General features: G+C 46.7%; 1 protein-coding gene across 1 annotated transcript in view; it reads left to right on the top strand.

Moving 5' to 3' along the window:
• The window catches only part of LOC109885623 (nucleoporin NUP42), a 28,976-nt gene extending 15,736 nt beyond the window's left edge, over positions 1–13,240 (top strand). Inside the window, exons 2-7 of the mRNA XM_031795016.1 lie at positions 6,909–7,254; positions 7,377–7,465; positions 9,172–9,248; positions 10,453–10,539; positions 11,435–11,537; positions 12,375–13,240. Coding sequence (XP_031650876.1) covers positions 6,909–7,254; positions 7,377–7,465; positions 9,172–9,248; positions 10,453–10,539; positions 11,435–11,537; positions 12,375–12,934 — 1,262 coding nt within the window. The 3' untranslated portion in view covers positions 12,935–13,240. The remainder of the gene's footprint in view (positions 1–6,908; positions 7,255–7,376; positions 7,466–9,171; positions 9,249–10,452; positions 10,540–11,434; positions 11,538–12,374) is intronic.
• The last annotated feature ends 448 nt before the right edge of the window (positions 13,241–13,688 follow it).

The following is a 13,688-nucleotide window of genomic DNA, read 5'->3' as shown; positions in this document are numbered from 1 at the left end:
TTTATTTAACCAGGTAGGCTAGTTGAGAACACCTTTATTTAACCAGGTAGGCTAGTTGAGAACACCTTTATTTAACCAGGTAGGCTAGTTGAGAACACCTTTATTTAACCAGGTAGGCTAGTTGAGAACACCTTTATTTAACCAGGTAGGCTAGTTGAGAACACCTTTATTTAACCAGGTAGGCTAGTTGAGAACACCTTTATTTAACCAGGTAGGCTAGTTGAGAACACCTTTATTTAACCAGGTAGGCTAGTTGAGAACACCTTTATTTAACCAGGTAGGCTAGTTGAGAACACCTTTATTTAACCAGGTAGGCTAGTTGAGAACACCTTTATTTAACCAGGTAGGCTAGTTGAGAACACCTTTATTTAACCAGGTAGGCTAGTTGAGAACACCTTTATTTAACCAGGTAGGCTAGTTGAGAACACCTTTATTTAACCAGGTAGGCTAGTTGAGAACACCTTTATTTAACCAGGTAGGCTAGTTGAGAACACCTTTATTTAACCAGGTAGGCTAGTTGAGAACACCTTTATTTAACCAGGTAGGCTAGTTGAGAACACCTTTATTTAACCAGGTAGGCTAGTTGAGAATACCTTTATTTAACCTGGTAGGCTAGTTGAGAACACCTTTATTTAACCAGGTAGGCTAGTTGAGAACACCTTTATTTAACCAGGTAGGCTAGTTGAGAACACCTTTATTTAACCAGGTAGGCTAGTTGAGAACACCTTTATTTAACCAGGTAGGCTAGTTGAGAACACCTTTATTTAACCAGGTAGGCTAGTTGAGAACACCTTTATTTAACCAGGTAGGCTAGTTGAGAACACCTTTATTTAACCAGGTAGGCCAGTTGAGAACACCTTTATTTAACCAGGTAGGCTAGTTGAGAACACCTTTATTTAACCAGGTAGACTAGTTGAGAACACCTTTATTTAACCAGGTAGGCTAGTTGAGAACACCTTTATTTAACCAGGTAGGCTAGTTGAGAACACCTTTATTTAACCAGGTAGGCTAGTTGAGAACACCTTTATTTAACCAGGTAGGCTAGTTGAGAACACCTTTATTTAACCAGGTAGGCTAGTTGAGAACACCTTTATTTAACCAGGTAGGCTAGTTGAGAACACCTTTATTTAACCAGTAGGCTAGTTGAGAACACCTTTATTAACCAGGTAGGCTAGTTGAGAACACCTTTATTTAACCAGGTAGGCTAGTTGAGAACACCTTTATTTAACCAGGTAGGCTAGTTGAGAACACCTTTATTTAACCAGGTAGGCTAGTTGAGAACACCTTTATTTAACCAGGTAGGCTAGTTGAGAACACCTTATTTAACCAGGTAGGCTAGTTGAGAACACCTTTATTTAACCAGGTAGGCTAGTTGAGAACACCTTTATTTAACCAGGTAGGCTAGTTGAGAACACCTTTATTTAACCAGGTAGGCTAGTTGAGAACACCTTTATTTAACCAGGTAGGCTAGTTGAGAACACCTTTATTTAACCAGGTAGGCTAGTTGAGAACACCTTTATTTAACCAGGTAGGCTAGTTGAGAACACCTTTATTTAACCAGGTAGGCTAGTTGAGAACACCTTTATTTAACCAGGTAGGCTAGTTGAGAACACCTTTATTTAACCAGGTAGGCTAGTTGAGAACACCTTTATTTAACCAGGTAGGCTAGTTGAGAACACCTTTATTTAACCAGGTAGGCTAGTTGAGAACACCTTTATTTAACCAGGTAGGCTAGTTGAGAACACCTTTATTTAACCAGGTAGGCTAGTTGAGAACACCTTTATTTAACCAGGTAGGCTAGTTGAGAACACCTTTATTTAACCAGGTAGGCTAGTTGAGAACACCTTTATTTAACCAGGTAGGCTAGTTGAGAACACCTTTATTTAACCAGGTAGGCTAGTTGAGAACACCTTTATTTAACCAGGTAGGCTAGTTGAGAACACCTTTATTTAACCAGGTAGGCTAGTTGAGAACACCTTTATTTAACCAGGTAGGCTAGTTGAGAACACCTTTATTTAACCAGGTAGGCTAGTTGAGAACACCTTTATTTAACCAGGTAGGCTAGTTGAGAACACCTTTATTTAACCAGGTAGGCTAGTTGAGAACACCTTTATTTAACCAGGTAGGCTAGTTGAGAACACCTTTATTTAACCAGGTAGGCTAGTTGAGAACACCTTTAATTTAACCAGGTAGGCTAGTTGAGAACACCTTTATTTAACCAGGTAGGCTAGTTGAGAACACCTTTATTTAACCAGGTAGGCTAGTTGAGAACACCTTTATTTAACCAGGTAGGCTAGTTGAGAACACCTTTATTTAACCAGGTAGGCTAGTTGAGAACACCTTTATTTAACCAGGTAGGCTAGTTGAGAACACCTTTATTTAACCAGGTAGGCTAGTTGAGAACACCTTTATTTAACCAGGTAGGCTAGTTGAGAACACCTTTATTTAACCAGGTAGGCTAGTTGAGAACACCTTTATTTAACCAGGTAGGCTAGTTGAGAACACCTTTATTTAACCAGGTAGGCTAGTTGAGAACACCTTTATTTAACCAGGTAGGCTAGTTGAGAACACCTTTATTTAACCAGGTAGGCTAGTTGAGAACACCTTTATTTAACCAGGTAGGCTAGTTGAGAACACCTTTATTTAACCAGGTAGGCTAGTTGAGAACACCTTTATTTAACCAGGTAGGCTAGTTGAGAACACCTTTATTTAACCAGGTAGGCTAGTTGAGAACACCTTTATTTAACCAGGTAGGCTAGTTGAGAACACCTTTATTTAACCAGGTAGGCTAGTTGAGAACACCTTTATTTAACCAGGTAGGCTAGTTGAGAACACCTTTATTTAACCAGGTAGGCTAGTTGAGAACACCTTTATTTAACCAGGTAGGCTAGTTGAGAACAAGTTCTCATTTGCAACTGCGACCTGGCCAAGATAAAGCATAGCAGTGTGAGCAGACAACAAAGAGTTACACATGGAGTAAACGATTAACAAGTCAATAACACAGTAGAAAACAAAGGGGGAGTCTATATACAATGTGTGCAAAAGGCATGAGGAGGTAGGCAAATAATTACAATTTTGCAGATTAACACTGGAGTGATGAATGATCAGATGGTCATGTACAGGTAGAGATATTGGTGTGCAAAAGAGCAGAAAAGTAAATAAATAAAAACAGTATGGGGATGAGGTAGGTGAAAAAGGGTGGGCTATTTACCAATAGACTATGTACAGCTGCAGCGATCGGTTAGCTGCTCAGATAGCTGATGTTTGAAGTTGGTGAGGGAGATAAAAGTCTCCAACTTCAGCGATTTTTGCAATTCGTTCCAGTCACAGGCAGCAGAGTACTGGAACGAAAGGCGGCCAAATGAGGTGTTGGCTTTAGGGATGATCAGTGAGATACACCTGCTGGAGCGCGTGCTACGGATGGGTGTTGCCATCGTGACCAGTGAGCTGAGATAAGGCGGAGCTTTACCTAGCATGGACTTGTAGATGACCTGGAGCCAGTGGGTCTGGCGACGAATATGTAGCGAGGGCCAGCCGACTAGAGCATACAAGTCGCAGTGGTGGGTGGTATAAGGTGCTTTAGTGACAAAACGGATGGCACTGTGATAGACTGCATCCAGTTTGCTGAGTAGAGTGTTGGAAGCCATTTTGTAGATGACATCGCCGAAGTCGAGGATCGGTAGGATAGTCAGTTTTACTAGGGTAAGCTTGGCGGCGTGAGTGAAGGAGGCTTTTTTGCGGAATAGAAAGCCGACTCTTGATTTGATTTTCGATTGGAGATGTTTGATATGAGTCTGGAAGGAGAGTTTGCAGTCTAGCCAGACACCTAGGTACTTATAGACGTCCACATATTCTAGGTCGGAACCATCCAGGGTGGTGATGCTAGTCGGCATGCGGGTGCAGGCAGCGACCGGTTGAAAAGCATGCATTTGGTTTTACTAGCGTTTAAGAGCAGTTGGAGGCCACGGAAGGAGTGTTGTATGGCATTGAAGCTTGTTTGGAGGTTAGATAGCACAGTGTCCAAAGACGGGCCGAAAGTATATAGAATGGTGTCGTCTGCGTAGAGGTGGATCAGGGAATCGCCCGCAGCAAGAGCAACATCATTGATATACACAGAGAAAAGAGTCGGCCCGAGAATTGAACCCTGTGGCACCCCCATAGAGACTGCCAGAGGACCGGACAGCATGCCCTCCGATTTGACACACTGAACTCTGTCTGCAAAGTAATTGGTGAACCAGGCAAGGCAGTCATCCGAAAAACCGAGGCTACTGAGTCTGACGATAAGAATATGGTGATTGACAGAGTCGAAAGCCTTGGCAAGGTCGATGAAGACGGCTGCACAGTACTGTCTTTTATCGATGGCGGTTATGATATCGTTTAGTACCTTGAGTGTGGCTGAGGTGCACCCATGACCGGCTCGGAAACCAGATTGCACAGCGGAGAAGGTACGGTGGGATTCGAGATGGTCAGTGACCTGTTTGTTGACTTGGCTTTCGAAGACCTTAGATAGGCAGGGCAGGATGGATATAGGTCTGTAACAGTTTGGGTCCAGGGTGCCTCCCCCTTTGAAGAGGGGGATGACTGCGGCAGCTTTCCAATCCTTGGGGATCTCAGACGATATGAAAGAGAGGTTGAACAGGCTGGTAATAGGGGTTGCGACAATGGTGGTAGTTTCAGAAATAGAGGGTCCAGATTGTCAAGCCCAGCTGATTTGTACGGGTCCAGGTTTTGCAGCTCTTTCAGAGCTATCTGGATCTGCTATCTGGATTTGGGTAAAGGAGAACCTGGAGAGGCTTTGGCGAGGAGCTGCGGGGGGGGCGGAGCTGTTGGCCGAGGTTGAAGTAGCCAGGCGGAAGGCATGGCCAGCCGTTGAGAAATGCTTATTGAAGTTTTCGATAATCATGGATTTATCAGTGGTGACCGTGTTACCTAGCCTCAGTGCAGTGGGCAGCTGGGAGGAGGTGCTCTTGTTCTCCATGGACTTCACAGTGTCCCAGAACTTTTTGGAGTTGGAGCTACAGGATGCAAACTTCTGCCTGAAGAAGCTGGCCTTAGCTTTCCTGACTGACTGCGTGTATTGGTTCCGGACTTCCCTGAACAGTTGCATATCACGGGGACTATTCGATGCTATTGCAGTCTGCCACAGGATGTTTTTGTGCTGGTCGAGGGCAGTCAGGTCTGGGGTGAACCAAGGGCTGTATCTGTTCTTAGTTCTGCATTTTTTGAACGGAGCATGCTTATCTAAAATGGTGAGGAAGTTACTTTTAAAGAATGACCAGGCATCCTCAACTGACGGGATGAGGTCAATGTCCTTCCAGGATACCCGGGCCAGGTCGATTAGAAAGGCCTGCTCACAGAAGTGTTTTAGGGAGCGTTTGACAGTGATGAGGGGTGGTCGTTTGACTGCGGCTCCGTAGCGGATACAGGCAATGAGGCAGTGATCGCTGAGATCCTGGTTGAAGACAGCGGAGGTGTATTTGGAGGGCCAGTTGGTCAGGATGACGTCTATGAGGGTGCCCTTGTTTACAGAGTTAGGGTTGTACCTGGTGGGTTCCTTGATGATTTGTGTGAGATTGAGGGCATCTAGCTTAGATTGTAGGACTGGCGGGGTGTTAAGCATATCCCAGTTTAGGGCACCTAACAGAACAAACTCTGAAGCTAGATGGGGGGCGATCAATTCACAAATGGTGTCCAGAGCACAGCTGGGAGCTGAGGGGGGTCGGTAGCAGGCGGCAACCGTGAGAGACTTATTTCTGGAGAGAGTAATTTTCAAAATTAGTAGTTCGAACTGTTTGGGTATGGACCTGGAAAGTATGACATTACTTTGCAGGCTATCTCTGCAGTAGACTGCAACTGCTCCCCCTTTGGCAGTTATATCTTGACGGAAAATGTTGAAGTTGGGTATGGAAATCTCAGAATTTTTGGTGGCCTTCCTGAGCCAGGATTCAGACACAGCAAGGACATCAGGGTTAGCAGAGTGTGCTAAAGCAGTGAGTAAAACAAACTTAGGGAGGAGGCTTCTGATGTTGACATGCATGAAACCAAGGCTTTTTAGTAAATGACTATTGTAGCTGGAAACGGCTGATTTTTAATGGAATATCTACATCCAAGTTTATCATTTTAAAAGGAATTTTAATGGAATATCTACATACTGTTGGTGTACAGAGGCCCATTATCAGCAACCATCACTCCTGTGTTCCAATGGCATGTTGTGTTCGCTAATCCAAGTTTATCATTTTAAAAGGTTAATTGATCATTAGAAAACCCTTTTTCAATTATGTTAGCACAGCTGAAAACTGTTTTCCTGATTAAAGAAGCAATAAAACTGGCCTTCTTTAGACTAGTTGAGTATCTGGAGCATCAGCATTTGTGGGTTCGATTACAGGCACAAAATGTCCAGAAACAAATAACTTTCTTCTGAAACTCGTCAGTCTATTCTTGTTCTGAGAAATGAAGGCTATTCCATGTGAGAAATTGCCATGAAACTGAATATCTCGTACAACGCTGTGTACTACTCCCTTCACAGAACAGCACAAACTGGCTCTAACCAGAATAGAAGGAGAAGTGGGAGTGACTGAAAAGATTAAGGATTCTCAGATCCTCAAAAAGTTGTACAGCTGCACCATTGAGAGCATCCTGACTGGTTGTGTCAGCGCCTGGTATGGCAACTGCTCGGTTCTGACCATAAGGCTCTACAGAGGGTAGTGCGTACGGCCCAGTACATCACCGGGGCCAAGCTTCCTGACATCCAGGACCTATTTACTAGGCGGTGTCAGAAGAAGGCCCCAAAAAATCTCTTATACCGATGCGCCACTCAGGCAGCCCGTATTGATGTAGTCTAATCTATGAATGTCCTGTTTCCTCATCCAATATTGAGGTAGTCTAATCTATGAACGTCCTGTTTTCAGGATTTGGGAACAGAGTGTGGGTGAACCCAGCTCAGAGGTCTGGAGGAGGAAGCTACGTCCAGCCGTCATCCTTCTCCTCCCAGCAGGGTGGGGATGACTGGGGGGGAGGAAGAGGAGGGGGAGGTGGTGGCAACAACTGGGGTCCAGGCGGAAGAGGAGGGGGAGGTGGTGGCAACAACTGGGGTCCAGGCGGAGGAGGAGGAGGAGGAGGAAGAGACAGCCAAGTCAAGAGTTCCAGTTTCAGTTTTGCAGCCGCCTCTCCAAACCACAACAGATTTTCTGCCTTGAGCACACAGAGCAGCTTCGACAGGGGTGGGAATGAAGGGGAGGACAATGAAAAACACTTGTAAGTCCAGTGATTAGTTGTGTGGATACAGTTTATTATGCTATTCAGAATTCACACACACACACACACACTGTACAAAGTAGTCTGTAAATGTAATAGCCATTGTCTTCTCTCCTCACCAGAGAGACCATCCAGAAAGATATGGAGATCTGGGAGACTTCAGGCCAATGGCTTTTCTCCTGTTACTCTGTCCTCAAAGAAAGCATCTCCGGTAAGACAAACAGCTTAGCTTCGGTCTGTCCCACTGTAGGATCGTCTGGTTGGAACAGATTGATTGTTGCAACTACGCACTCACACGTGAGGGTCGGATACAGCTGTTAACTATTACCCACTAGTCAATGGGAGGATTTAGAGGAAGTGGTTTTGGACAGGCGAGTGGAGGGTTTGTGGGTTTGGTAGCAGGGGCAGGGGAGACTGGAGGGGGGGGGGGGCAAGCAAACAGTCTCTTCTCCCCCCAGAGCCAGCTGAGTGAAGAGGAACTGAAGGAGTTTGGAGGGAAGAGGTTCACCCTGGGACAGATACCACTCAACCCCCCCCCCCCCCCCCTGTTGATATGCTGGTGGTCTGATCCCACCACTCAAACCCCCCCCTGTTGATATGCTGGTGGTCTGATCCCACCACTCAAACCGCCCCCTGTTGATATGCTGGTGGTCTGATCCCACCACTCAGACCCCCCCCCCCCCTGTTGATATGCTGGTGGTCTGATCCCACCACTCAAACCCCCCCTGTTAATATGCTGGTGTTCTGATCCCACCACTCAGACCCCCCCATGTTGATATGCTGGTGGTCTGATCCCACCACTCAAACCCCCCCCTGTTGATATGCTGGTGGTCTGATCCCACCACTCAGACCCCCCCCCCCCCCCTGCTAATATGCTGGTGGTCTGATCCCACCACTCAACCTCCCCCCCTGTTGATATGCTGGTGGTCTGATCCCACCACTCAACCCCCCCCCCCCCCCCATGTTGATATGCTGGTGGTCTGATCCCACCACTCAAATCACCCCCCTGTTGATATGCTGGTGGTCTGATCCCACCACTCAGACCCCCCCCCCCCCTGCTAATATGCTGGTGGTCTGATCCCACCACTCAGACCCCCCCCCCCCCCTGTTAATATGCTGGTGGTCTGATCCCACCACTCAAACCCCTCCCTGTTGATATGCTGGTGGTCTGATCCCACCACTCAGACCCCCCCCCCCTGCTAATATGCTGGTGGTCTGATCCCACCACTCAGACCCCCCCCCCCCTGTTAATATGCTGGTGGTCTGATCCCACCACTCAGACCCCTCCCTGTTGATATGCTGGTGGTCTGATCCCACCACTCAACCCCCCCCCCCCCCCCCCCCCCCCCCCCATGTTGATATGCTGGTGGTCTGATCCCACCACTCAAACCCCTCCCTGTTGATATGCTGGTGGTCTGATCCCACCACTCAAACCCCCCCCTGTTGATATGCTGGTGGTCTGATCCCACCACTCAGACCCCCCCCTGTTGATATGCTGGTGGCCTGATCCCACCACTCAGACCCCCCCCTGTTGATATGCTGGTGGCCTGATCCCACCATGGACATCTGTAAAATGGCTTGTCCCCTTTTCCCGTGTGTGTGTGTGTGTGTGTGTGTGTGTGTGTGTGTGTGTGTGTGTGTGTGTGTGTGTGTGTGTGTGTGTGTGTGTGTGTGTGTTACAGTCCCTACTGTTCCATGAGATGGTGTTTATTCGTTTGTTTCAAAGGTCATTTTGCTGTTTGCTTTGAGTAGTTGGACATGGAAAGGAGTTTCTATGCGATCATGGCTCTCTGTATATTACTGTACGTTGTCATGAATTAGTTTTGGACTTGGGGGGGGGGGGGCTGTGATGTTAACTCCAGCATATTGAATGGATGTGGACGGCATTGAACCGGGTCTTCCTCCTCCTCTGTGCAGGGTTCACAGAGCTCTCTCCAGAGGAGCTGAGACTGGAGTACTACAACACCAAGCCGTCTGGAGACCTGCAGGGATATGTGAGTAGAATCACATGCATGTGTCCCTTTATCTGCATCAACACAGTATAACGTGAAGCCATCTGCACTGGGATTCAATGTCATGAACACTAGATAACGTGAAGCCATCTGCACTGGGATTCAATGTCATGAAGACAGTATAACGTGAAGCCATCTGCACTGGGATTCAATGTCATGAACACAGTATAACGTGAAGCCATCTGCACTGGGATTCAATGTCATGAACACAGTATAACGTGAAGCCATCTGCACTGGGATTCAATGTCATGAACACAGTATAATGTGAAGCCATCTGCACTGGGATTCAATGTCATGAACACAGTATAACGTGAAGCCATCTGCACTGGGATTCAATGTCATGAAGACAGTATGACGTGAAGCCATCTGCACTGGGATTCAATGTCATGAACACTGTATAACGTGAAGCCATCTGCACTGGGATTCAATGTCATGAAGACAGTATAACGTGAAGCCATCTGCACTGGGATTCAATGTCATGAACACTGTATAACGTGAAGCCATCTGCACTGGGATTCAATGTCATGAAGACAGTATAACGTGAAGGCGTCTGCACTGGGATTCAATGTCATGAAGACAGTATAACGTGAAGCCATCTGCACTGGGATTCAATGTCATGAACACTGTATAACGTGAAGCCATCTGCACTGGGATTCAATGTCATGAAGACAGTATAACGTGAAGGCGTCTGCACTGGGATTCAATGTCATGAAGACAGTATAACGTGAAGCCATCTGCACTGGGATTCAATGTCATGAAGACAGTATAACGTGAAGCCATCTGCACTGGGATTCAATGTCATGAAGACAGTATAACGTGAAGGCGTCTGCACTGGGATTCAATGTCATGAAGACAATATATTATTGATCCATACAAGACAGACATTTGTCTCCTGCTTTTTAACAAACCCTTTCCGATACTCACACACACACACACACACACACACACACACACACACACACACACACACACACACACACACACACACACACACACACACACACACACACACACACCTTATGTAGAGGTGGCTGGAGTGGCCGCAGTGCAGCGTCCAATGAGCAGTTTAGTGGCGTTAACTTCCTTCTAACTTTAAGGACAGCGATTCCAGAGTGTACAGCCATTGGAGTTTGATTTGATATGTGTCTGTATCGGCCAATCAATGCTACCTTCTGTGTGTCTGCAGGCTGACATCATCAATCAGCTGCTCAACCAATGGAGAAGCAGAGTCCAGGAGCTGAGGGCTATGAGCGGCAACACCAGAGTCGCTATGGTAACACACACACACTAGTTTCTGTAGTAATTCGACAAGACAAAATAGGAAGTCTTATACACTACACCAACCGTTCAAAAGGTCAGGGTCACTTGGAAATGTTCCTTGTTTTTGAAAGAAAAGCTCTTTTTTTTGTTGTCCATTTTTAAAATAACAATAAATTGATCAGAAATACAGTGTGGACATTGATCATGTTGTAAATTACTATTGTAGCTGGAAACGGCTGATTGTTCTAATGGAATATCTACATAGGCGTTACAGAGGCCCATTATCAGCAACCATCACTCCTGTGTTCCAATGGCACGTTGTGTTCGCTAATCCAAGTTTATCATTTTAAAAGGATAATTGATCATTAGAAAACCCTTTTGCAATTGTGTTAGCACAGCTGAAAACTGTTGTTCTGATTAAAGAAGCAATAAAACTGGCCTCCTTTAGACTAGTTGAGTATCTGGAGCATCAGCATTTGTGGGTTCGATTACAGGCTCAAAATGGCCAGAAACAAAGAACTTTCTTCTGAAACTCGTCAGTCTATTCTTGTTCTGAGAAATGAAGGCTATTCCATGTGAGAAATTTCCAAGAAACTGAAGATCTCGTACAACGCTGTGTAGCTATCCCTTCACAGAACAGCACAAACTGACGCTAACCAGAATAGAAAGAGGAGTGGGAGGCCCCGGTGCACAACTGAGCAATAGGACAAGTACATTAGAGCGTCTAGTTTGAGAAACAGACGCCTCACAAGTCCTCAACTGGCAGCTTCATTAAATAGTGCCCGCAAAACACCAGTCTCAATGTCAACAGTGAAGAAGTGACTCCGGGATGTTGGCCTTTTAGGGAGAGGTGCCTGGTGAACGGTAGTGTATGTACAAAGTGAGTAATACTGTCTCTTCTCTCCCAGCTTGCAGAGCTGGGCAACCCAGCACCACAGGCAGCGTCTGGAGGTTTTGGGTCGACACCAGTGACTGGCTTTGGGTCCTCAGCACCATCTGGCTTCGGAACAGGTAAGATCTGCTGTAGCCTGTGTTCTTCATAGGAATACAATACAAATGGAATACAGGCATGGAGGCCCTCTGTAACTCCTAGGTTGACTGGCTAAGACTCTCTAACTCCTGGGTTGACTGGCTAAGACCCTCTAACTCCTAGGTTGACTGGCTAAGACCCTCTAACTCCTAGGTTGGCTGGCTAAGACCCTCTAACTCCTGGGTTGACTGGCTAAGACCCTCTGTAACTCCTAGCTTGACTGGCTAAGACCCTCTAACTCCTATGTTAACTGGCTAAGACCCTCTAACTCCTATGTTGACTGGCTAAGACCCTCTGTAACTCCTATGTTGACTGGAAAGACCCTCTAACTCCTAGGTTGGCAAGCTAAGACCCTCTAACTCCTAGGTTGACTGGCTAAGACCCTCTAACTCCTAGGTTGGCTGGATAAGACCCCCTCTAACTCCTAGGTTGGCTGGCTAAGACCCTCTAACTCCTAGGTTGACTGGCTAAGACCCTCTAACTCCTAGGTTGGCTGGATAAGACCCCCTCTAACTCCTAGGTTGGCTGGATAAGACCCCCTCTAACTCCTAGGTTGGCTGGCTAAGACCCTCTAACTCCTAGGTTGACTGGCTAAGACCCTCTAACTCCCAGGTTGACTGGCTAAGACCCTCTAACTCCTATGTTGGCTGGATAAGACCCCCTCTAACTCCTAGGTTGGCTGGCTAAGACCCTCTAACTCCTAGGTTGACTGGCTAAGACCCTCTAACTCCTATGTTGACTGGCTAAGACCCTCGGTAGGATGATATCTCTCTGGTACGTCTCTCAATCTAAAGCTCGACTCTCTCTCCTCTCTCTAGGTTTTGGAGTGCCAGCCCAGGCTCCAGCCCAGGACACCACAGGTGTCAGCAGTTTCAGCTTTGCTGCGCCGAGTGCAGGAGGCTTTGGTTCGGCTGCTCCAAAGCCTGCAGCGTCTGGTTTTGGCAGTGCTGTGGTAGGTGCCGCACCACCTCCCGCTGGGATCGGCTCTACGGCCGCCTCTGCTCCCTCGGCAGCAGGTTTCTCCTTTACCGCCCCTGCTGCCAACAAAGACCTAACTACTGCCGGTTTCGGAGCTTCTGCTTCAGGGTTTGGAGCTGCTTCCGGGTTTAGCTTCACCTCGACGACCACTAGTGGAGGAGGATTTAGAGGAAGTGGTTTCGGGAGTGCAGTCCCGGGGGCTGCAAGTGGTTTTGGACAGGCGAGTGGAGGGTTTGGGGGTTTGGTAGCAGGGGCAGGGGCGACTGGGGGGGCAACAAACAGTCTCTTCTCCCCCCAGAGCCAGCTGAGTGAAGAGGAACTGAAGGAGTTTGGAGGGAAAAGGTTCACCCTGGGACGGATACCACTCAGACCTCCCCCTGTTGATATGCTGGTGGTCTGATCCCACCATGGACATCTGCAAAATGTCTTGTCTCCTTTTCTTTAACGGACCTGATGGGGAAAGAGCTGGACTGAATGAGTAAAAACCCTTGATCTGACTAGATTCTACTGATCACATGGATTCTGAATGATGTCATGTTTCAACCAAGAGGGTGATCCTTGTAATAGTGCCTTGTCATTTGGTTGAAATGTTTTCTTTTTACAATGATGGTGGAGCAGAATGTAATGCAGATATCATTATCACAGGCTACTTACTGGTGGTCTGCAGGGACTTAATATTTCAACATTAAAATCAGTTTTAATTATGGTTGGCTGTTGTGTGCTTTCATCCAAGTCCCCCCCTCCCCAGGTGTTGTATGAACGATTATTTTTGACAAGTAACAAAACGCAGGCAGTCACACACACATTTTAAATACCATGTACAAATAATACAACAGAAACCAACTGTGGGGTGTGTGTGTGTGTGTGTGTGTGTGTGTGTGTGTGTGTGTGTGTGTGTGTGTGTCTTGCAGTCCCCACCCTTCCATGATATGATTTTTGTTTTGTTATGGTAATTTTGCTGTTTGCTTGAGTAGTTGGAGATGTGCGATCATGACTCTGTATATTACTGCGTTGCCGTAAATTATTTTTGAAGCCCTGTTGGCTTGTCTTGTGGGGTGTGTATTGGGTGTCTGAAGAGACCCCTGGTGGCTTGTCTTGTGGGGTGTGTATTGGGTGTCTGAAGAGACCCCTGGTGGCTTGTCTTGTGGGGTGTG

This window comes from Oncorhynchus kisutch, linkage group LG17 (genome assembly GCF_002021735.2).
Source record: "Oncorhynchus kisutch isolate 150728-3 linkage group LG17, Okis_V2, whole genome shotgun sequence".
In the NCBI taxonomy this organism is placed as follows: Eukaryota; Metazoa; Chordata; class Actinopteri; order Salmoniformes; family Salmonidae; genus Oncorhynchus; species Oncorhynchus kisutch.
Note: the sequence above shows the minus strand (reverse complement) of the source record. Positions and strands in the feature narration are given on the sequence as shown.